The sequence below is a fragment of the Cygnus atratus genome, chromosome 12 (assembly GCF_013377495.2).
Source record: "Cygnus atratus isolate AKBS03 ecotype Queensland, Australia chromosome 12, CAtr_DNAZoo_HiC_assembly, whole genome shotgun sequence".
NCBI classification, from domain to species: Eukaryota; Metazoa; Chordata; class Aves; order Anseriformes; family Anatidae; genus Cygnus; species Cygnus atratus.
In genome coordinates, this window is record NC_066373.1 from 9,895,164 (window position 1) to 9,917,729 (window position 22,566).

The 22,566-nt window shown below is 36.6% G+C and overlaps 1 protein-coding gene and 1 long non-coding RNA gene across 3 annotated transcripts in view; one reads left to right on the plus strand and one right to left on the minus strand.

The window, feature by feature from the left end:
* Nucleotides 1-16,889, plus strand: UBA2 (ubiquitin like modifier activating enzyme 2). Its single transcript, XM_035543734.2, has 17 exons — nt 1-269; nt 3,659-3,742; nt 4,004-4,074; nt 5,233-5,297; nt 5,776-5,876; nt 6,037-6,158; nt 6,743-6,810; nt 9,238-9,359; nt 10,223-10,322; nt 10,848-11,008; nt 11,955-12,048; nt 12,148-12,260; nt 12,737-12,892; nt 13,495-13,591; nt 13,700-13,805; nt 14,515-14,651; nt 15,813-16,889. Exons 1-17 carry the CDS (start codon nt 126-128, stop codon nt 15,989-15,991), a joined length of 1,920 nt encoding a protein of 639 aa, XP_035399627.1. The 5' UTR covers nt 1-125; the 3' UTR covers nt 15,992-16,889.
* Nucleotides 12,464-22,566, minus strand: part of LOC118246560 (uncharacterized) — a 15,993-nt gene continuing 5,890 nt past the window's right edge. For both annotated transcript variants that reach the window (XR_007708767.1, XR_004778171.2), the window contains exons 3-4: nt 21,410-21,446; nt 12,464-12,651 (exon numbers count right to left, since the gene is read on the minus strand). This is a non-coding gene — a long non-coding RNA (uncharacterized LOC118246560). The remainder of the gene's footprint in view (nt 12,652-21,409; nt 21,447-22,566) is intronic.

Consider the following 22,566-nt stretch of genomic DNA (forward strand, 5'->3'; position numbering starts at 1 on the left):
CGCTGCGGGGCCGGGCGGGCGGCGCTCTGGTGCGCGCCGGGCTCGCTGTGCGGAGTGCGGCCCGGCTGAGGAGAGCCGCGCCGAGCCCCGCCGAGCCCGCCCGTCGCCGCCGTTCCCCCGCCGCCATGTCCGCGCCGGTGTCCGGCCCGCTGGGCCGCGAGCTGGCCGAGGCCGTGGCCCAGGCGCGGCTCTTGGTGGTGGGAGCCGGGGGCATCGGCTGCGAGCTGCTCAAGGACCTGGTGCTCACCGGCTTCGGCAACATCGACGTGGTGCGGGCCGGGAGGGTGGTGAGGGGCGGGGGGCGCGGGGCCGCCGTGTGGCGCGAGGGGCGTGAGGGGGGGCCGGGCCCCGCCGCATTCTCGGCGTGCGTTCAAACTGCCGCGGCCCGCCAACGCCGCCGGGGGCCGGGCCCGGCACAAAGGGCCGCGGCCTGCGGGCGCCCCCTTGCCCCCCGCGGGCAGCCCCCGGGCTGGGGCTCGGCTCTCCGCTCGGCTCTCCTCGGCGCGGCCCCTGCTGGTGCCGGAGGTAACGGCCTGGCGGCGGCGAGCGGCGCGGGGGGGCTGCGTTTTAGGGAGCCGGCCGTAAAGCTGTCAGCCCCGCGAACCCGCCGTGAGAGCTGCCCGCGGGCTGCTGCTGCTTTCGCTTTTGCTTCCCGATGGTAATCTGTGGGGGCAGGAAGGGCAGAACCGAGGGAATGGCAATGAAATGACCTGCTTTCCAGACCCTTACTGCGTTCTTACAGTAATCCTGAAAAGCATTTTCATATTTCATGTTAAGAAGTCAAGAGAGGACAAACTGAGCACAAGCCTGTTTGGTCGAATACATTTTTACTTTTCAGTGCTTTGCCATGAGCCGCTTCAGTGGCAGGTTGTAAGAAGTTTGTTTCTGCTTTAAGACTTGTTGAGCAGAGCTCATTAGAAACAGCTTTTCTTTAAAACTGTATCAGCAGGCAGAGGAGTCCGGTTACGGGTTTGCACTGTTATTCATATAACTCAGGTACCTCTACTGAAATATTTTTTTAAAGATTTGTATGATGTGCTAAAGTGTAATTCCATACTGTCCCTTTGATTTGAATCTGCCAGTGAGAGCCTATCAAATTTTAACGTTATATGAGTGAACTAAACTTACAAAGGAGAGCAGAAGCCTGCAATTTCTGCAGTTGTTTTTTTTCCTCCTTACTTACCCACCTTACTGTGTCATTTGTGTGCTCCTGCAGTCTATTGAAATAGAGTTTAGTATCTCCTGATTTTCCAGTTAGTCATTAAGCATAAATCTCATTGGGGCATGCTTATTGTTTCCCTTATTTTAGTTTGATTTTTTTTGGATTGTCTTTCAAGTCTGACTTGGTTGGATTCCATTAACTTAAGTATATGTTGGATCAGGGCCATCTTAATTTAAAAATATTACTGGCAGTGTTTTATGCAAGAGAGTAACGTTTTGATAACATGGAGTGGATGGGCAAAAGACAAGGTGAGAGCAAAAATAGAATTGTTGTGCAAAGAGGAAAATTGATATCAGTAGAAGAAATTGCTTTTGTCAGCATTCGTGATATTGCTGGGAGTTTTGCTTGATTATTACAGACCAATAAACTCTAAAACTGTGAAAATGCTTTATTTTTTGTAGGTAAACTGAAAGGTTTTTTTTAACAAAACATTAATACTAAGACAAATACAATTTTGAACACCAGAAACATGTAACTTGATTAAGTACGCTTTGTTGAAACGCAACATCCTTCTTCTCGTGAATCAAGAACAAAATTAAATTAGTCAAAATCCAAGTCTAAATTAAGAACACAATTATGTATTCCTCTGAACTTTTGAGGTATATTCCTTCTAACTTGCAGAAATGGGAATTACAAAAGTGTAAAGTTGTTTTGATGCAAGAACTGTCAAATTCTGATCATTCTTAGCTAAATCATAGTTTTGGTTGTTGTCTGGTGGCCTCAAGTATTGTCTTGGAGAAGAACTTCCTTTGCTTTTTTGGTCTTGGCAGCACTGTTCAAGGTCAGTTTTCAGCTGTAGCTTAAGTCACTTGTTATCATCTCCAGTTAAAGCGCTAAATAAAGGCTTTCTGGGGAGTGGATGTTTTAACAGAATTATGCACTTAATCAGTTTCACTTCAAGTTCTCAAACTTCATGGCTTTGGACTGTGTAAGCATTCTGACTGTGCCTTACAAGAAAGGAAAGGTGGTAGAAGTGTGTTTTCAGGCAAATATTGTTTTACTTAGGAGATGCAAGACCACAGCAGTTGGTTATGAGGATACTATAGGTAATAAACACCCTGTACCTCATAATGCATTTCTGAAAGAGTTTGTATTTTTGATGAGTTTATATTAATGAGTTTGCTCATTATCCACAGGTTCTTTTGTGTAGTTTTTGAAATAAAACTATTTGGCTATTGCAGCTTAGTACATTAATTTTTAATCCTTAAATTAAAAATACTTCCTTCAGACAACAGTAAGTTTAATCTTGGTACCTGGATCTTGCATGCAAAGGGTCCTCAATGAGAAGTGTGTGCATACCTTTTCTCATTACTTGAGTTTGGTTCCTAATATGAAAAGCCAATGAGAAGCCCCTCAGCAGGTCGTGCTTACACCTCCCGCTGCATGCTCTGGCTCTCTGTACGCCACAGAGCTGAAGGTGCCGCGGTGCTGAGGGTGTTGGCATTGCCCAGGGAGCTGGGGGAAACGCTGCTGAGGCTCAGGAATTGTCTCCCTCCCCCCTGCTATTTAAAAATGTTAGGGCCATGAGAAGACTAGCGTGAGTATAAAGGAAAAATAGTGGCAACAAAGAAATGAATAAATCTTAATTCTTGTGGTGGGGAGCAAAGACGTTTGCAATTAGGATGTTCACGTGAGTATATTAATGAATAGAAACATGGCTCTTAGGGGAATTAAGGTCATGGCATACTTTCAGGTTGTACTTCATGAATTGTGTATGTTTTTTAAACATCTTGATTGCATGACTGGATTTTTTTTTTTAAGTGAACTTCATAATTTTTTTAATATGCACTTAAGCAGTGGGTTCTGGTGTCCAATCATAAAAGCTTGCCCCGCAGTGTATGAATTAGATGACAGTGCAGCTCTCAGTTTACTCTTTCAGTTGCTCAAAGCCATGTTCAAACATAAAGGAGAAGTGCTAATTAGTGTGCTGGGTAGCCTTTCCTGGACCTTGGGGAAGCACGGTGCAGAGCTCTGTTCAGGGTGACTAGTCCCGTGTGGGGCCTGACCGAATCCCTCAGTATTTCCTGAGTGTGTACGCTGTGCTTCTGATGAATTCTCACTACAGTCTTCATCCAGCAGTAAATAGGAGAGTCAGTTATTGACTTTCTATTAAATATTCTGCCTACGTATCTCAAAATTTTGTGTGCAGTATACTAAGGACTCGTTCTGAAGAAAGTTTGTTGACATTAAGCTCTTAATTTTTGAGATGATTCCATTGTTAATAATTATTTAAAATGAATGGATTCCTGAAAATGAATAATTGATCATTGTGCCTTTACAGTTGCTGTAGTGCAGATGTAATAACTGTATGCAGATCTGAAAAAGACCCAATGCATAAACTTTACAGATCCTATCACATTTGCTTCAAAATCTATTATTAATTTTGTTCCTTTTATTTCTGTAAAAGTGAAATGGCTGCCTTTTCTGTGTTTATAGATTGATTTGGATACTATTGATGTCAGCAATCTCAACAGGCAGTTTTTGTTTCAAAAGAAACATGTTGGAAGATCGAAATCACAGGTGAGGAAAAAGTCAAAGCTCAAGTCTTACTTATTCAGTATTATTTTTATTGACATTGTTAGAAACATGTCACAATTTTGTTTATGCTGTTAAGAGGTAAGTGTTAGTTGGTTGCTCATGGCTGTCTATAACATTGCATTTAAAAGTATTAAAATCTGTTAGGTAGTCAATTTACTCGATACTCAATAGGTATTGAGTCTCTTTAGAAAGGTGGAAGAAATAATAAGTGTTGTTTTTGTTTTGTTTTGTTTTTATTTCTAGGTTGCCAAGGAAAGCGTGTTACAGTTTTCTCCAGAAGCTAATATTATAGCTTACCATGATAGCATCATGAAGTATGTTTGTTTTTTAAGCTCTAATTACATGTCTTGATTTTCAAGTACTGTTATTTAAATGCTTTAAGATACTTTACAAAGCTTCTGCAATAAGAAGAAATAGCTGTAAATAAGAGGCTACCATGCACCTGAGTAGGAGGAGTGTGAATTTTGCATGAGTTTTCTTAAACTCTGACATTTGTAGTTGTTTGCTTATATGTAATTTGCACATTATTAGCAACATTTACTACATAAATTTCTACACTGTAAGGATGCCCTAATGAGCAATAATTAGATGAAAACATATGTGAATGTTGAGTCCATGATTTAAAAAAACAAGGTCCTTTGTATGTATATAGATAACCAAGTAATATTTATATCACTCATATGATATTATTATGCCCTAAACTGTTAGAATCTAGTCTTTGTGTTCCATAACAAATTAGTAAAGTACGAGATCATATAGGTTTTCATTAGCCGTATTTCCCACATTTAAATGCATATTTGTCCTTTTTTAAGGAAAAAAAAAGTCATGTTCTGTAATATTAAGGTTTCGGCTCTGATACTGCTGTTAGCCACTGAAGCATTGGCTCATTGCATCCTTCTCCTGAAACTGTAAAACCATTAATCCTATTTCCTTGCTACTCAGTCATCTTTGCCACTGCCTTCTTTAAGTCAGAAAAATGCAGTGTCAGGGTACTAAAGTGTCAAGATTTTAAACTCTCTCATCTTGGCTCCTAAGGGTATGGAGGCACAATCAAAACCAATTGAATTATGATATAATTCAATTATATATAAAATATAACTATAATGAATTATTAACAGTCTGATGAGCTGGGGTAATTATGGTATGCTCATTTTACTCTCAGCTGATGGTGTTTAAGGTCAGTGATCAGAGCTCAGCCAATTTACTCATTAGGTCAGAGCAGCATAAACACTTTTTCCATTGTCTTCCTGTTCCATTGGTCATAGTAATAATAATTGGAAAAGTTTCCTTCCAGTGGCCTGAAATTCATGCATTTACACAGCTTTAAAATGGGCAGAAGACAAAGGGGGTAGTTAAAGGCTAGCAGTAAATTTATAGTATATAATTTATACTGTTTTTTCCATATATGTAGTTTCTGTTGTGGCATAATAACCAACAACTTTGATATGCCGTATTGTTTTTCTTTTCTGTAGCCCTGACTATAACGTAGAGTTCTTCCGCCAGTTTACGTTGGTTATGAATGCTCTGGATAACAGAGGTGAAGTTTTCACTATGATTTTGTATTGGAGATAAGAATACTGTTGCTTGTTCACAGGAACAGAACTTTAACGTGTTATACTATAAGTACTTAAGCAATGTCAGTTAAATAACAAGCATCCTCTTAAGCCAGCTGTAGTTTGACTAATATTTTTGTTCTTCACTAGAATCTTGAAAGTGTAGTAAGTGCTTTTACAGGTGCTTTGTAAGTAAACATTGGCTGCTATGTCACTGCTTTATGGGAACTGATGTGCATTGTGTATACATATATAACTGTTCAGTTGTTTGCTGTGTTTAAATAGTGTCAATATATTTTGTTTTAATTGGAAAATTGGCTTTGTGAAAAAGGCATAGTGCTCTCTATAGCAAAATAAGGCAGATTCAGGGTCAATGTGTGCATAGGAGGCTAGTCTGTGTTTGGTGAAGTCAAACGTTTTTCTAATTATTCAAATTTTTCTTTACAACCTCTTGCTTTGCAGCTGCCCGCAACCATGTGAACAGGATGTGTCTGGCTGCTGATGTTCCTCTGATAGAGAGTGGCACTGCAGGCTACCTTGGACAAGTAACAGTTATTAAGAAGGTTAGGTTCTGTGTTACTCTTGTCACTAAGTTTAAATCATTGGCTATTTTAGACAACAGGGTGTTGGGTGTTCTGAGATAAAGTTACAGTTCATCTGATAATAGCATATACTATCAGTAGCCTTTGCAGCGTGACAAGTAAATATTTCACTTTTCACCAGGGAGTGACAGAATGTTATGAATGTCATCCTAAACCAACTCAGAAGACTTTTCCAGGCTGCACAATCCGAAATACGCCATCGGAACCTATCCATTGCATTGTGTGGGCCAAGTATTTGTTTAAGTAAGTTGTCTTTTTTATTATTTTTTTAAATGGATACTGTGACTCACTCTCTTTCTGTAGGTTTCTAAACCTACAGATTAAGAAATAAAAAAGACACACTTCATTTGAAAATTAACATGGATTATAGTGAAAACCTCCAGTTCTTTGGCTTTTTTTTTTAATACAAAGATAGCACATCAGTTAGTACTCAGCTGTTCTGATATCACACAAAATCTGCTAGAAAAGTTTGTCAGAGCAGTGTAGCCTGAGGATGCTTTATCCTTGGCTTTTGTATGGAAGTTATATTTTTCAGTGTAACAATTGTATTAACAGAGAGAAAGGTTGCAGGGATCATGGAAATAGATGAACTGTTGAATGAGTCAAATAGATCTGTTTTACTGTATTAATTTTTATATTGGACTTTTTGCATTGTCAGTGTTAAGTCTGCATGTGACAAATTCCAACAATTGAAAAAGCAATGTATGAAGTGGCATTCTGATAGCAAGAATTCTAAAGTGGGTATATGTCAGATAGCAAATATTTGAGTCGTTAAACAGACATGATGAAAATCTAATGTCTTATTGTTGTTTTATATTATAAAATAGCCAGTTGTTTGGAGAAGAGGATGCCGATCAAGAAGTCTCTCCTGACAGAGCTGATCCTGAAGCTGCCTGTAAGTGTGATATAAACTGGTAACTTACCCTGTTGCTAAAATGTTTTATGTCACAGATTGACTTACTTCTGTCCATTTTGTAAAGTTACATTTCAACCCCACATTCTTCTAGGAGGATTCCACTTACAGTGCCCATGGACAATATGAATTTAGGTTGTGTTTACAGCACAGATATTTGTGTACACCATGCATACTTCAGTTTCCTCATACTACCATTTATTAAAAGTTTGAAGCAGGCTCAAGGTGTTTTTTTTTTTTAGTTAACTCAATGCACTGTGTATACCAGAGGTCTTTGTGTGGCCAGTGTGCAAAAAAAAAAAGCCTTCTCCAAATGCCAGTGTTATAATAGTTTTCAGCAGTCAGAACTGTAGCCCTTGTGGGCAGCCTAAAACATTAATGAAGTGATTACTTCAGCTGTCGTCAAAACCTTTTAATACAATCTAAGATAGGTCACTGTCATGCACTAGCTCTCTTCAGAGAGAGTGTGGGTAGAGCAGCTGTGAGGAGCACAGTCATTATGCTTGGTAATCATGAAATGCCAGTTAATACATCCAGGTGTGTGATAAATGATTTAGATGAATACGCTTATATATATTCAGAGATTCCTGTTCCCTCTGGAGTAAGCTGTCTTCTCCACGTGCACACAGAAGTGAGAAGTGAATTTGATGTGAAAATTAGGTATTACTGATCTTCACAGAGCAGCATCTTTTTTTTGGTATATTTGGATTTGATGGAGTAATTCCTTCCCTGCAGCTGGGAGGCTTGCCTTCTGAACCAAGGACTGAAAACTGAGTGATATTTGTAGTCACTCTGCATTTTCCACTCCTAGCTGAGGGATTGCCAAATTGGGAAACAGAGAGATCATGTTTGAACTCTTCTAGCTTGAAACACTTCCACATTTATCTGCATAGGAATTATGCCCGTTGTGAGTGATGTTTTTGTAGCTATTCTTTATTTTTTATATGGACAGTAACTGTAGTTACTGTAAAGTTGAATAAACATCTCTGCAGCTTTTCCTTTTGGATCCTTTTGAGTGGTGGACTTCAGAGAGGGAGCTCAGATCTGCCTGGGATTCTTCAGATTTTCTGTTTATCGGATAGCATTCACCTAACAGGTTGTTCCTACATGAAGTCCTGAATGAATAGCTAACTCTTAAGATAGTGACATATAAACTCACTTTAATCAACAACTGCTGGAATACTTGAAGGTAGCAGACGTAATGCTGCTTACTTGAAGAAGGATATCAGGGCAATTAGAGGAAGGGTTAAGCTGTAGTGAGCATATTAGCAAGAGGCTTTGTATCTGTAGCGAGCAAATTGTCAGTTGCTATAATGCTGATTACGAGCATAGAATCATTTAGGTTGGAAGAGATCATCAAGTACAACTGTTAACATAGCCTGGGAAGCTGCATCAGTTGTGGTGGGTACAAAGCTGAGAGAGGCTGGGGCCTTCTGCCAGGAGGATACCATCACTCCCTGGTCAAACTGGCAAAGCTTGGGAGGCATTGGCAAACCTGTGGACAAGTGTATCTGGTTTACTGTATTTTGAATCTGCAGGGGGCACTCTTTTATGAGGAACCTAAAGGAGCCTAGATGTCATGGGCAAAAAAGGATGAGATCCTGAAGTGGATAAATTACGTAAATGATAGAGATAAGTCTTGATTAGAGGAATCTCTCAGACTGGGGATAGAACCAGTGCTGTTCAGCGTACACAATTAAGTAAACTCACTCAGAATAATAAAGACGATGGCTAAACATTAAAAGTAGCAGACAGCTTCACAATACAGAACGACTAGGCAATGAAATACTAAGTAGTTTTTGGTGCATATTAATATGAAATGATGTACTGGCGAAGGGCAGAACATTCACAAATTTACATATAAAATTATGGTCTCTGAGTTGATTTCCTCATTCAGTCAAGATTTTAATAGTTGTCTGAAAACATCAGCCTGCTGCTTAATAGTAATCAAAATAGCAATTGCTGGATGTGACTGGGAAAGAAACAGAGACTGAATAGCATCTGCATGGATGGAATTTTTCTGGATAGGGGTGGCCAGAGGTAGGAACTGATTCTGTCTTGAAGCTCTAACCAGATTAAGACTTCTCAGCTAGTAACAGAGACTGCTAAAAGAGGATGGATAGAGATTTATGAAATCACAAAATAATTTGGAGAAAATTAAGAGGAAACAATTGTTCATTTTTTCCACCAATGAAGGAATTAAGTGGCAATAAGTTAGGCTAGTGGACTGTAGTTGTAGAAACAAACAGGAGCAGTTGCACTATGTCTAATCTAGCTCTTATTGGGAACAGTAAAGCCATTTTATAGACCCTGAATAATTTTGGTTATTGACTAAAGGAAATGTTTGGATGTGGTTTTCTTTTTTTTTTTTTTTTGAAATAATTTATTTTGTTAATACTTCATTAATAGGGGAGCCAGCAGAAGCAGAAGCCAGAGCACGAGCATCCAATGAAGATGGTGAGATTAAACGTGTTTCAACTAAGGAGTGGGCTAAATCAACTGGATACGATCCAGTTAAGCTTTTTACTAAGGTATTTTTTTTACCCCCAATAAATGTCTTTATTTGAAGTGTATGAGGTGCTTTAAAGTCAAGTCAAAACCCAGTTTGAACACATAATACTAGCCATCGGTCATGCAACTATGCTATGACTTCCACCAATTTTGCTGTTGTGTTGGTCTTGTTTTATGGCATTCCATCTGTGTCTGTATGGACAACTTCAACAGCTTGTCCATATTGTATGGGGAAAAAAGTCATTCAAATTACTTTTAATGTGAGAAGGTGAACTGTTGAATTCTGTAGGCGTTTTAGTAGGCATAATCAGAACAATTTGAGGACCAGAAAGCAATCATTCATGCTGTGTATATAATCAGATGCTGGTATAACAAAATACAAACTGTTTTAGGAGTTTTCTTTCTAAATAGTTTCTAAAAGTGATAATTAGAGGAAACTAGTATAGAATGTCATGTTGATAGGTAGGATAGGATAGATAGGATTTTCCAATTTTCCTTGGAAAATAAGTTGGCATGTAGGTAAGAGTATCTTGGGGAGAGTATATGAATTGCTGTAGAGATGGCTTCAGTAGGTACATGGAGCCATTGTTTGGATTGCTGTTTCTTAATTTTACATCCCCCCTCCCTGAATTAATGAGAACTGTCTGCTTTCTGCAGTAAATGTTAGGAAACAGGGAATAATAAGTTTTTCAAATCTGTGTTGGTTTTTTTTTCCTGTGGGGTTGAAAATATAAAATATATGATTTTATGTATTCGGTTAAATATTTTCAAGGAGAAAAGCAAAAACTGAAATCTAATGCTGATTTTTCAGTGTCAAAGGAGGTATAAAAATAAAATACCTTTTTTTTCCCTCTTACATTTTATTTTTTTTAATGTTTTCTAGCTTTTCAAAGATGACATTAGATATTTGCTGACCATGGATAAGCTGTGGAGGAAAAGAAAGCCTCCAGTGCCTCTGGACTGGGCCGAAGTACAAAATCAAGGTAATTGTTCCTCCTCATGGTGTCTATTTGTAAGTCACTCCTAATGCATCGCGGTGACATACATTTTCTCCCTGTCACAGTTGAGTACTGATACTTAACATATTATGACTCCTGGAGATTTTTAGTTTTTCACAATATAGGAAATATTTTTTTTCTAAAAACTGTTTTGGAATTATTTCAGATACTCGGTATCAGTCATAGAAAATTTGCATTTCACAAAATTAAATACCAGAGACCTTATCTCTCATGCACTGATGAATTTCTCTCTAAAAGTTGTCTTCTGGTGAAAATTCACATTTGCTATAACTTGTGCACATCTATTGATATGATATAATATAGCTATTAGAGGAGAAAATGTGGATTTTTTTTTTTTAAATCTTGGCACAACTGTAGTTTAAGAACACTGTTCTTCACTTAGAAAATAATTATTTTTTCTGAATTAGCAAATCATTAGCTCTTTGGGAGAACTTCAGTGGAATTTCTAAATATTCCTCATCTTACTATTTTTTTTTCCTTTTCTTGAAGAGAAAAACATATCTGACCAACAAAATGAATCCTCCTCGGTTTTGAAAGATCAGCAGGTTCTCGATGTCAAGAGCTATGCACACTTATTTTCAAAGAGTGTTGAAACCCTGAGACTTCACCTGGCTGAGAAAGGCGATGGAGCAGAGCTTATATGGGATAAGGTTAGTTTACCAAATCTGTAAGAAACAGTTATATTCTACATACATACAACAAATGTTGGACTTCCTAAGTTTTATTCCAGAATAGTACTACTAAGAACAAAAATGGCTGACACATCACTGGAAGTACTTTCCATAAGTAAACTCCATAAGTAAGCATATACATACTTTATATGTTTTGTATTCCATTGAGTGTCAGGATTAAGTATTGTGATGTAAAATAACAATTCACCAACTTTAAAAAGCACACAAATTCAGAAGTAGTTGCAATATTTTCATTTTGAAAATATTTTAATAATGCCAGTTCATTTTTCCTTTGCTCTAGCTACCTCTAAAACTTGCTCTGACATAGTCGTTTGTTGCTAGAGTTCTGCTGAGTTGGAAGTCATTAGCTCTGAGTAAGTGTGCAGTGTATTACAAGTTTTGCTGGAGAAAAACGAAGCAAATCAAGTCTCCCTTAGTACCAGAGACCGTGATCTTCCTGTAGTCAGTTGTCACTGACATAAGGAAAAAGTAGTGTGTAAATATAGGGTGTTGACAAAATAGTAAAATGATGTTACAACAGTTATTAAAAACAATACAAACAAAAAAAAACACTGTTTCTTAAAAAAAGTTTTTGAAACTAAGCATAAAGCCTTGTAAGGTTTTGTATCTAGACATTATTTTTGAACATACAAGGCATTTTATCAATAATAATATACTAAATTAATAATAATATACTAAACTAAAATACTAAATACAATTTTTAAATGCGTGTTTAAAGTATTACTGCTCTGTCTAAACATACCATTTGAAAGAGGAAGTACATAAACTTTGAATTGGAATATTATATGGACCTTTAAAAAAAAACATCTGTTTTTAAGGTAGTAATTTTTTGTACCATGTGTTGCAAACTTTTCCCAATGTGTAATTTGATTTTTAAATATTTTTTATGTTAACTTCTTGTTAGGATGACCCTTCTGCAATGGATTTTGTCACTTCTGCTGCCAACCTCAGGATGCATGTTTTCAGTATGAATATGAAGAGCAGATTTGATATTAAGTGTAAGAATAAAATATAACATTGTTTTTCTTTAAATAATAATCTCAATTTGTAGTTTTCATTTGCTGTTAAAAATCTGCATACTCTTGCTTATTTTGCAGCAATGGCAGGAAATATTATCCCAGCTATAGCTACTACTAATGCAGTAATAGCTGGTCTGATAGTGCTGGAGGGTTTGAAGATTTTATCAGGAAAAATAGATCAGTGTAGAACGGTAAGTGGGAATATGATACTTTTACTTTCTTGTTACTCATTATTTATTCAAGTTATGTTTAACCTGCTTTTACTAGTGTGTAGTTTGACTCTCTATCACTCGTTGCTACTTCAGTACATTCTGAATGTGCTAGGAACCTTCAGCTGCAATAGAAAGAAAAGTAGAAGTCTCAAGGATCGTTAAGTTCCTTCTGATTTCATGAAAATTGGCTGCTTGATAGGAGAGACAACCAGACTGACATCACTTGAAACATGTCTGTTTGATGTTACAGATCTGTTTGGCAGTAGGTAGTCAGTCAGCACAAGTGTCATTGTGGACTAGCTGTAATACTCACTTTCTCCTGTTCACCAGGCGTGTCAAAGAGGATTAGAGAACAGGACAACCTATGAGACTAAGAGAACAAATCCGTAAGAAAACAGGTTTTATGAGTGCTGTTACTTACAGAATAACTTATTTCATTCTTGTCTGTCTTCAAGATTTTCCTGAACAAGCAGCCAAATCCCAAAAAGAAGCTATTGGTTCCTTGTGCTTTGGATCCACCAAATCCTAACTGTTATGTATGTGCAAGTAAGCCAGAAGTGACTGTGAAACTTAATGTACACAAAGTTACTGTGTTAACACTCCAGGACAAGGTAAAACTTTAAATCTTAGCTACAGCTTTTGTTTTGATACTTATGTTGTACAGTATTGAAATTAGGTTTTTGTTCCATATATGTTGACTGAATGTTACCTGTTAACATTTGCTCTGCTCTGCATTTCTGTCAGCTACAAGAAAAGCTAGATTAGCCAGTATGCTTCTTATTTATATGTGTTCGTATATGTGAAAGAATGTTTATATTTTGTATTTTTTTGGTCTTTTCAAGCCTACTCATAACTAACAGCGAAAAAAAGTGTATTTAAGGTGAATAGTTCAGCAGCTACGTTACAGTAACAACTGATTTGTAATTCTGTCATTTTATGAGATAAGTATTTAAAAAAAAGTTTCAGCCTATCATCTGACCCTGCAAAGGTGAGACCACAGATGTCATAGACATTCTTTTTGTGACTAGATCTTAAGGTTTCAGACAGCAAAAAGATGATAATTTTTTTTAATGGGAATGAAAAAATAAAGTATCAGCTTTAGCAGATGCCTGAACACAGGCCAAGATAGGAAAATCAGCATAATTCAAGGTTATTTATTTAATAAGTATTATAAAGTCAGATATGGATTAAATAATTGTATTCATCCTTTCAGATAGTGAAAGAAAAATTTGCTATGGTAGCACCAGATGTACAAATAGATGATGGAAAAGGAACTATCCTTATCTCTTCGGAAGAAGGAGAAACAGAAGGTATGCGTATTGACGCTTTTTAGATACGAGTAGTACTCATTTCTTAACATGAAAGAAAATCTTTATATAAATAGCTCTATACACCACAGTATTTCACTGTTTTTCTAGCAAATAACCACAGGAAATTATCAGACTTTGGAATTCGAAATGGCACTCGACTACAAGCAGATGATTTCCTCCAGGATTATACACTGTTAATCAACGTGCTTCATAGGTAAGGATTCTGAAAAAAATATTTTTGTGTATATATGTAGAAAGGTTCCATAGGGAATTTCCAATTAAGACTTTTAAATTAGCAAATACAGTTAAAAGATCAGGTTGCTAAAATATAGTGGTTAAAGAGGAATTTTTTAATGAATCAATATAGTTATTTTATTACAATAGTAATTGCTAAGAGTTTATCTGAATAATGTGGTCATTAGGCAACATCAAAATACAGTGCAAAGCTAGATTTACTTGTGGGGTAGCTAACAAGTGAGAAATTGCTGTTGAAAAACAAACAACCTGCTGGAGTAGTAGATCATCTGCCAGACTACCTGTGTTCAGGTATTGCAATGCAAAGAGAAGTCAATAATTGGTGTATTTATTTAACTTTATAAGTAATATCAATGTTATATACAGGAAATTAACACCTTGCAATTTCAGTGAGAATAGAAATGTGAAATTGGGGAAGAAAAGTAAGCTTAGGTAATATTTTTTTTTCCTAAGCGTTTTAAGGCATGACACTGGGTGGAATAGTGTTTGTGAATAGACAAAGCACAAATTATAAAGGGCTGAACACCTTTTCCTTTTTTAAAAAACGTATTTTTCTTTTTCCTAATTGCAGGGTGCTCTAGTAATTTGAATGACATATTTTGTTTGTGAAAAAAGACATGTTTTTATTTTCACCTGGTTGTTTATAAAGCATATGGATTTTTCTGCAGCGAAGACCTAGAAAAAGACGTAGAATTTGAAGTTGTTGGTGACACCCCTGAAAATGTTGGCCCTAAACCATCAGAACCAACATCTAAGAACATTACCAATGGTAGTGATGATGGAGCGCAACCCTCAACATCAACAGGTAAGTCACAATAAACAATCTTAAATAAAACAAAATAATATTTCAGTAGGACGGTTTAATTAAAATACTTCACTTTTATGACTAACATGAAAAGAAAGACATAAGTTGCCTCTGTGTATACGTATAATAGTAAATGGTTAAAAAAAAAAAAAAGATTGCAAAGATTGTTACAAAGATTTTCGGTACATACACCTTGAAATGATATTATTTAACTTGCAGGTACCTGGGGGGTGGTCAGCTTAAATACACCATTTGCATAGTGATTTAAATAGTCACTTTAAAAAGTTAGACCCATTCTATGTGATGGTCACCCTGTTGCTTGACAGAAAAGCATTCGTTGCTTTCTCCCTACAGATTAAAAGTTACTTTGTGGATGTCTTTGATCATGTTTTATTTTGTTATTTTAAGAAGACACCTTTATTAATCTGCTTACAAAGCAAATGTTTTTTGCCTCTTGAGCAAGAGATGGCAAAAAGACAAATAAACATACAAAAACAGTAGGCTATTTGCTACCCAGGAGGAAGTACCATCATTTTCTTAATGTAGGCTGTTCTTTTGAATATACCCAAAATAGCTTAACTCAAATACAGGATATTTAAGCAGTGAAAGCTAATGTACTGGAAACATGGTACTGTTTTATTGTTGTGACAGATAAAGTTAAATATCTGTAATTCTGTCTTGAGTTTTTGGATGATGTTCATTTGCCTGTCATATGATCCTATTTAAGATACATATAGAAGTATGTAGTCATTTCCACTTGCCTCTTACTTGTTTCAGGAGAGATTAAATGTGCTTACTGTGTTTTTAAGGGTTCTTTTCTCAAGGACTCCTGCAGGTAGCATGCAACTCTTCTATTCTGTACATGCAAAAGTGCTAATGCATTAGCATTAGCTAGTGTAAGAATTCCCCAAAAATATGGGAATACTTTTGAGTTACTGCAATATTTTCCATACCTCTAATGAAGAGGAAACGACCATGTGAAAAGCCTGTTTTAGACTGTTTTCAGAGAAATTGAAAATATTCTTGCAATTAAATAAGAAAGTATGGATAAAGAATGCTTGAAGATATATTTGTTCTCTTAGAGGTATCTTGTATGCAGTTTGGTTTGAGGGTAGATGATCCTTACAGTACCCATTGGAATTAAAAACATGTATTTTGCAGCTCCAGATCAAGATGATTTGTTGATAATCGATTCTGAAGATGAAGGCCATTCAAGCAATGTTGATGATATGGAAGATAAAAGCCGCAAGAGAAAACTAGAAGACAAAGAGTGCATCAGTACAAAGAGAGTGCGTATGGAGCAGACAGAGGAGCAAGATGAAATTATAGCGTTAGACTGAACATGCAAATGCCCCTTGACAAAATGATTGAGATAATGTAATGCAGTAACAGCATATTATTTTGGGATGTGAAAAATGTCCAGAACTAGACTAATTCTAAGGCTTTCGTTCCAAGGGAATACCAAACCACTGGCTTGAATAATTTGTCGTCTGTTTCTCTTGATGATAAAGCTGTCATCTCAATAGACTCTTTTAGAAGTTTTTCCATATTGAATTCCATATATTAAATGTAGTAGAAACATAGTTTATAAATACTTGCAGATAAGTATTTGCTTAAACAGTCATGAAAAAAGCATGTTATTTTTGTGTAAATACCTTTTAGGTATAATTCAATAGGACAAAAATCGTACTCCGTTTTAGTAGAGGGTCATCATTCGATGCCCAGATTTAAGTAACTAAATTTTTTATTTTTGCTTGAAGAAAGGTATTTTTAGTCCAGTCCTAAACATCTTTCACATCCTGAACAAGGAGAAAATTCACTAAAGCAAATTAGTGCCATGTTTTAACAGTGTTCTTAAACTTCAACTGGCACTATGTACATTACTGTAAAACTGTTAATTTACTCCAATTTTTCAGCTCGTACTGCCTGGTATGTCAATGTAAGAAGCAAATTTTTTGTGTATTGTTACAGTTTCAGGTTATTTATATTTGATGTTTTGTAAACTCAGATACTACTACTATACTGTACATCTGATGGACCAAATAAATGACATCTGAAATACTTGCTATATTTGCTTGCACAGTCCGAGTTTATGCTGATTTATGGGATTTTACAATGTATAGCCTTCAAAATTACTGTACTATTTTCATTTTTCTAAACATAACCTAGTAGTACAGAACTTAAGCTTCACTTGTTTGAGGTGAAAGGGGAATTTTTTTAATAAAACTTTTGTGAATGTTTTTTTTCTTGGACAATCAATTATTGGCCTCTTCAGTTGGAACATTTGCACCACCACACACATACTTTCAGCACCTCATGCCTTCAAAAAGAGAAAAGCACTGGTCTTTTGTATGTTACATTTTGTGCTTAGGGCAAAAGTGCAATGTTTAGGAACAGTATTTCAAAGCCTACTGCATTTATTTAATTACTTTGGTAGCTCTCAATACTATCAGTGTTGATTCTTAGAATGCATTAATCTATCATTTCTTTCACTGCACTGAAATTATGTTTCAACTTTCTGTTTGTTAATGAACCAGAACTGCTTCCATTCATAAATAAGTAGTCAGTGATAGCCTTACAGAGTGGAGAAATTGAGCAGACAAGATTTATTCTGTTGCAGTTTGCAAAATGGACGAATTTTAAACAATGTTAATCATACAGAAAGAGAATGTAAAAAACAAAAACAGCACCTTTTCTAAGTTTTGGTTCCTGCATCTGATTCCATCTAGTAAAAGGCCAGGTTTTCATCAGTGTTAGATTGTCAATGTGATACAAAACTATGATTCTATAATACAATTAATGTTTTATCTCTTTTTTTAGGTAGTAGTAGTCGTATGTAATGGCTTGTTTGGAGACACAATTCTCTACCATGAAACTAAATCTTTTTGAGTTAGTTGCTTCTTGGCCAGCATCAGTGAAGACTGAGAGGTAAAGATGTAAATAAGAGGAGTTAGAGAAACAATTTTCAACATTGTAATGGGAAGATTTTATAGTTCTCACTGTAAACAAAGCATTAGAATTTAATGTCTGATGACATTTTACAATAATTAAGGCTGACATTTTCACTTCAAGCTCTACTAAAAATAAAAAAAATGGTTTATTAAATAAGTTGTCAGATGACTTGTTATGTGTGTAATAGGATGAGATTCTCATTATGACATGGCAAAGCTCTATCTAAGCTACTGGCACGTATAATATGTCTAAGAACGTGATCTTATCTCACTACCTGAGAAATTTCCTTGCTTGCACAGATCTGTATACAGTAGTTCAGCTTTCAAACTCTTTTTGATTAATTTAACAGCAAAAGCTGTAATACTGATAACTATCACATTAGTTTGACTTGAGTTTGACTTGATTCAGAAGTTGAGTGTTATATGATCTGAAATGAAGCAGATTTCTACAATAACGTATGAGACCAACAGATGTGGGGATGAAAAAGAGAAAGGTGTGAGGGGTTTTATTCAGTCTCACTGGCTTGTATTCCTTAAGTTACTACTGTTACAGCATAATTCAACAATATTCAGATAATTAAAGTATTTGGGATGCTTGTATATTGGATGGGGGGTACCATTGCAGGACAGTGGTTAGGTTAAATTTTGGAGAACCACAGAGAATTTTAAAATAGGCATCATCATTTGGCTTCAGCCTGAAAGGTAGTATAGAATTTAGCTATATAAGCAATTACATGTTGATATGTTTAAGATATGCGATTGTACTGCTTTTGTCTGAGTAGTATGTAGTTATGTGGAAAAAAATATAGATGTTCATGCTTTCCTGGCCTATAGACTCTGGTAGCTGGCAAGCAGATTGATGTGCCATTTCAGGTTGTGACTTTTACAACAAAGACCTCTTGCTAGCCATTTATTAGATCCCAGAAGATAAGATAGGCCTTCATTGAGTTAGTATATACCACTAATATTGTATGCTTCAAGCTTTCCACTGTCCCAAAGCTCTAAGTTTGGATTAGAAAACTAAACACACACTGAATTAAGGAAAATAAATCCCCCATCCTGTTCTGTTTCTTTCCCTTTACATAGAGATGTTTTATTTATTCTCTTTGCAGCTGTAAGGACAAGTCTTCAATTGTGTGCATCTAAAATATTGAACTTAGAAGAAAGCAGAAATTAGGATGAAAGTAATACAACAAATCTTACACAAGTCAGTCATCTATTTGCTGCTTGCCTGAGATTATTTCTGAGTTAGCATCTTAAAAAGATTACAGAGAGTACATACCTACAGGTAAAGGGATTGGGAGGAGGCAACTTAACGCTGTGATCTGGAGGCCCTGATTCTTCTATAAGCGAGGTATGGGATCAAGTAAATAAATGTTCTCCTAGATATAGCTTGATAACTTTTTATATTAACAGTAGGAAATTACTGTTTTAGATACCTGTCATTATCTCTCTCATCAGCATACAGCTTCATTCACATGAGAAAGATGAGAAATTTTCAGTATGATTTCCTAAAGAAAAGAAACGTAAGGAATTCCCCCACCAGTCCTCTCCAACAAACTATGAAGCTGCTTGCAAACAGTAAGCAACTACATCAGTGATCTCAAAGCTACTGCAATTGTACAAGTAAGTGGCTCTTGACATAGAGACCCACAAAAGCGCTTCTGTGGTAACACTTAGCCTTTAGGTGCAGCACTTACACCTGCTGTATTTTGTCCATCTAAGTAGTGATTGGAGTTAGCCGGAGTGTGCTGGGAAGAAAGAGGGCAGCTGAGATACCTAACTAGAAGCCTGGGAAGCTGCCAGGAGTTAGGAATATTATCAAGGGGACAGGGACAAGGCTGTATGTAGGTGGACCTGGAAGAGAATTAAAGGTGTTGTAGAGGAGTGCCAGAGATAGAAGAACACTGACAAGTCTGTTGAGGAATGTAGGCAAATATGATGGGAAGAACCTGAAGGTATTGCATGTAATGGCTTAGGGCTTGGGTAAGTTCTGGAGACTGTTGCAGTGGTTGAGCTCTACAGGCCAAAGGGGGGTGACAGTACTGCAATATTGTTGGGGCTTTGGAGAAAAGGTTACAAGCTGGAGAATGCAAAGAATGCAGAATACAGACCTGTATGAGACCAGCCATTGTTAGTTCCATTGGTTATGGAACAGCTCCTTACTTCTTGCAAATATGTATATTATTTTCAGTTAAGAAGTGTTACAGCTATCATTCTGTACTGTCTTATACAGAAAATACCATGCACAGTAAATGTAATTGGTATTCTCAACAAACATATATCCCCTTTCTTCTCACCATAGCTGGAGTGCCTTGTATTGTTGGGTCAGGAGGTCAATGCTCATAGCCTTCTATGTTTCTTGGCGTGGTATAAAAAGGCACATACAGTTAGTCTGGTATTTTTCACCAGCACAGAACAGAGGGACATGTATAGCAGTCTGCCCCTCATGCAGTGTTTCTGTTTCTTTACTAAATGCGTTAATGCAGTCTGGTTTTGTTTTGTGTTTTTTTTTCCCTGGATAATGGTTTGCAATATTGTTGTCAGGACTTTGTTTTTAGCACAAAATAAATTTTAGGTCTGTGAAGTCTCTGTTTTTCATATTTTCAAGTCTGAAATAAGAATCTACATAACTAAGAACTCCTTAAACATATTAAGTGGGTGCACTGTTAACTGTACTGGCCAACTAAATTATGTATTTATGCATATGTAATAGCTGCTATTAAGCTAATAGATTGTGTTTGAATATACAGTGATTATGTCTTCTGATTGCAAGGGAAGTATGACTAAGGCTGTGTGCAGTCTCCCAGCTATGAGCGAATAAGCTGCTGTGGCCAGGAATGCCAAAAGCAGAAATAAGTAAGAGAAGTGGAAGATGAAGCTATGAAAGAAATAAGATACATAAATGGTGTATTAGTCTTAAGTGCTTAGACATATGTTGTCTGTCTAACATAGCACGTTCACAAAGTGGCTGTTGTGACTGGAATTTTACAGGGTCTGTCCCAAGTCATATTTGTGCAGCATGGTGAATAGCTGCATTTGCAATGAATACGAAGAATGTAAAAAATGTTAAATAGTGTTTTATTGCAGATTTAGAATGAGAAATGACCCGTAAGCCTGCAGAGTAGTGTTAGTGAAAAATATTTTAAATAGTTGTGTCTAGCAGTCAAAGGTAGCCATTCAAATACACTGTGTTCTGTCTACCAGAAGATGGTGCCCTAAAACACATTCAGTAATTCCAATTTTCAAAAACTGTGATCTGCGAATGAGTATTTAAAAAAAAAAAAAAAGTTAAGGTACAGTGACAGTCCTAAGAATAAAACAATGAAGTATTTTTGATGTTCTCATTCATATCCTGACAGCGTATAAATAGTTGCCTGGGCTACTGCTTCCAGTCAGGTGGCTAGTCTAGCTTTAAATTATTTTGGAGAGCCAGAATAACCTTAATTAACATTATTTGCAATCAATTCACCCAAATATTAATGTATATTAACATCCAAACTTCATATTCCAACAAGCTTGCTTACACTTAAAGATATCACAATACAAATTAACATATAAGACCCAAACAAAACAAAGAAATATAAAACACAATACAACTACAACTTCAAAGAAAACAAAATCTTCAGTCCCTTCTCTCAAAATAAATACATTACTCAATGTAATTTTTGTATGAGCTTCACAAGTATTTCTTTTTAATCAGCCTCAGAACAGAAAAAAGGAAAAGAATAATCATTACGTACTTCACCAAGAAACCAATCAATTTCAAAACGAGACAGAACAGTAACCTCTGTAAGTCTTTCTTACCTTGTGGATTTCAGAGTATGATTTCATTGTTTTCTCGCTATGGGAGAGAAGGAGGGAATTTGCAAAATGTCAGGTAGCACCCAAATCAACATGCAAATCTGCATAGCAGCTTCAAGTTGTTAAATTGATGAGTCAGACAACAAACTCCTTCCTACATTGTCACAGTAAAGACATGTTATAAGATATGCTGCTGCAACAGTGGGATTTTTTCTATTGTCTTCAATAGGCCCAAGGTTTTACCAGTGAATTCTTGTATCTACAGATTCTCTGCTTTGTTGGTAATAAACTGTTTGCAACTCAGGGAGACATAATCCCCAGCAGACCATTAATTTTCCCTGCCTGTTGGTTTGGCCAGCATTTCTTGAAGGCACTGGCAATTAGAAGAAACAGAAGTGTACTGCCTGTGAGGCCCAGCCGGATGATATTCACAGATCAATAACTCCACCTGGCTTTTTTGCTCCCTTTAAGTCTTAAACAAAGGAGTTTATTTAACAGAAGCAGCTGGCTTTCCTTAATATCTGTTTTACTGATATAACTTAAAATCAGACACAAGGATTACCCCAACAAATTAAGAAATGGAGTTCATCTTTTATAATACTCTGATAGCTCATGTTGTTAGTTGCACAAGTCTTTTTGCAATATACATATTTACATCTGATTGTAAATAGTAAGCAAATTTATTTTAAACAAATTGGGGAGAAAAACATGTCAGGACTATCAAGCTGTAATTGCCTAGTACTTTGGTTTTTCTTTTGTATAATAGTAAGGAGAATGATGGGGGTACTTATTATAGCGACAGCAGTTTAAACTCTACACTTCTTGTTTGCACAGCTCAGCACATATGGTCCTCTATGAGAAATGCAGCAGTGCTCGAGTGTGTTATGTACCACTGCAAACATATTTATTTCACCCATGTGGGCTACATCTGTGGCTATAGTGTGGATAAATGTTATGTTCATTATGTGTATGACAGGAGTACAATTTACTGGAGAAGAGCGGGTCTGTAGTATAGCCCCTGCTGTAGGGCTGAGACAGGAACACTGTGCAGGAATACTCTGGCCCAGGGCTGCAACAGACTTGACTGGGCCTTGCTTTGAGGATTTACTTATTGAGCATAAGCTTTCAACAGCAAACATAAGTGATTTTTATCGTTTGAT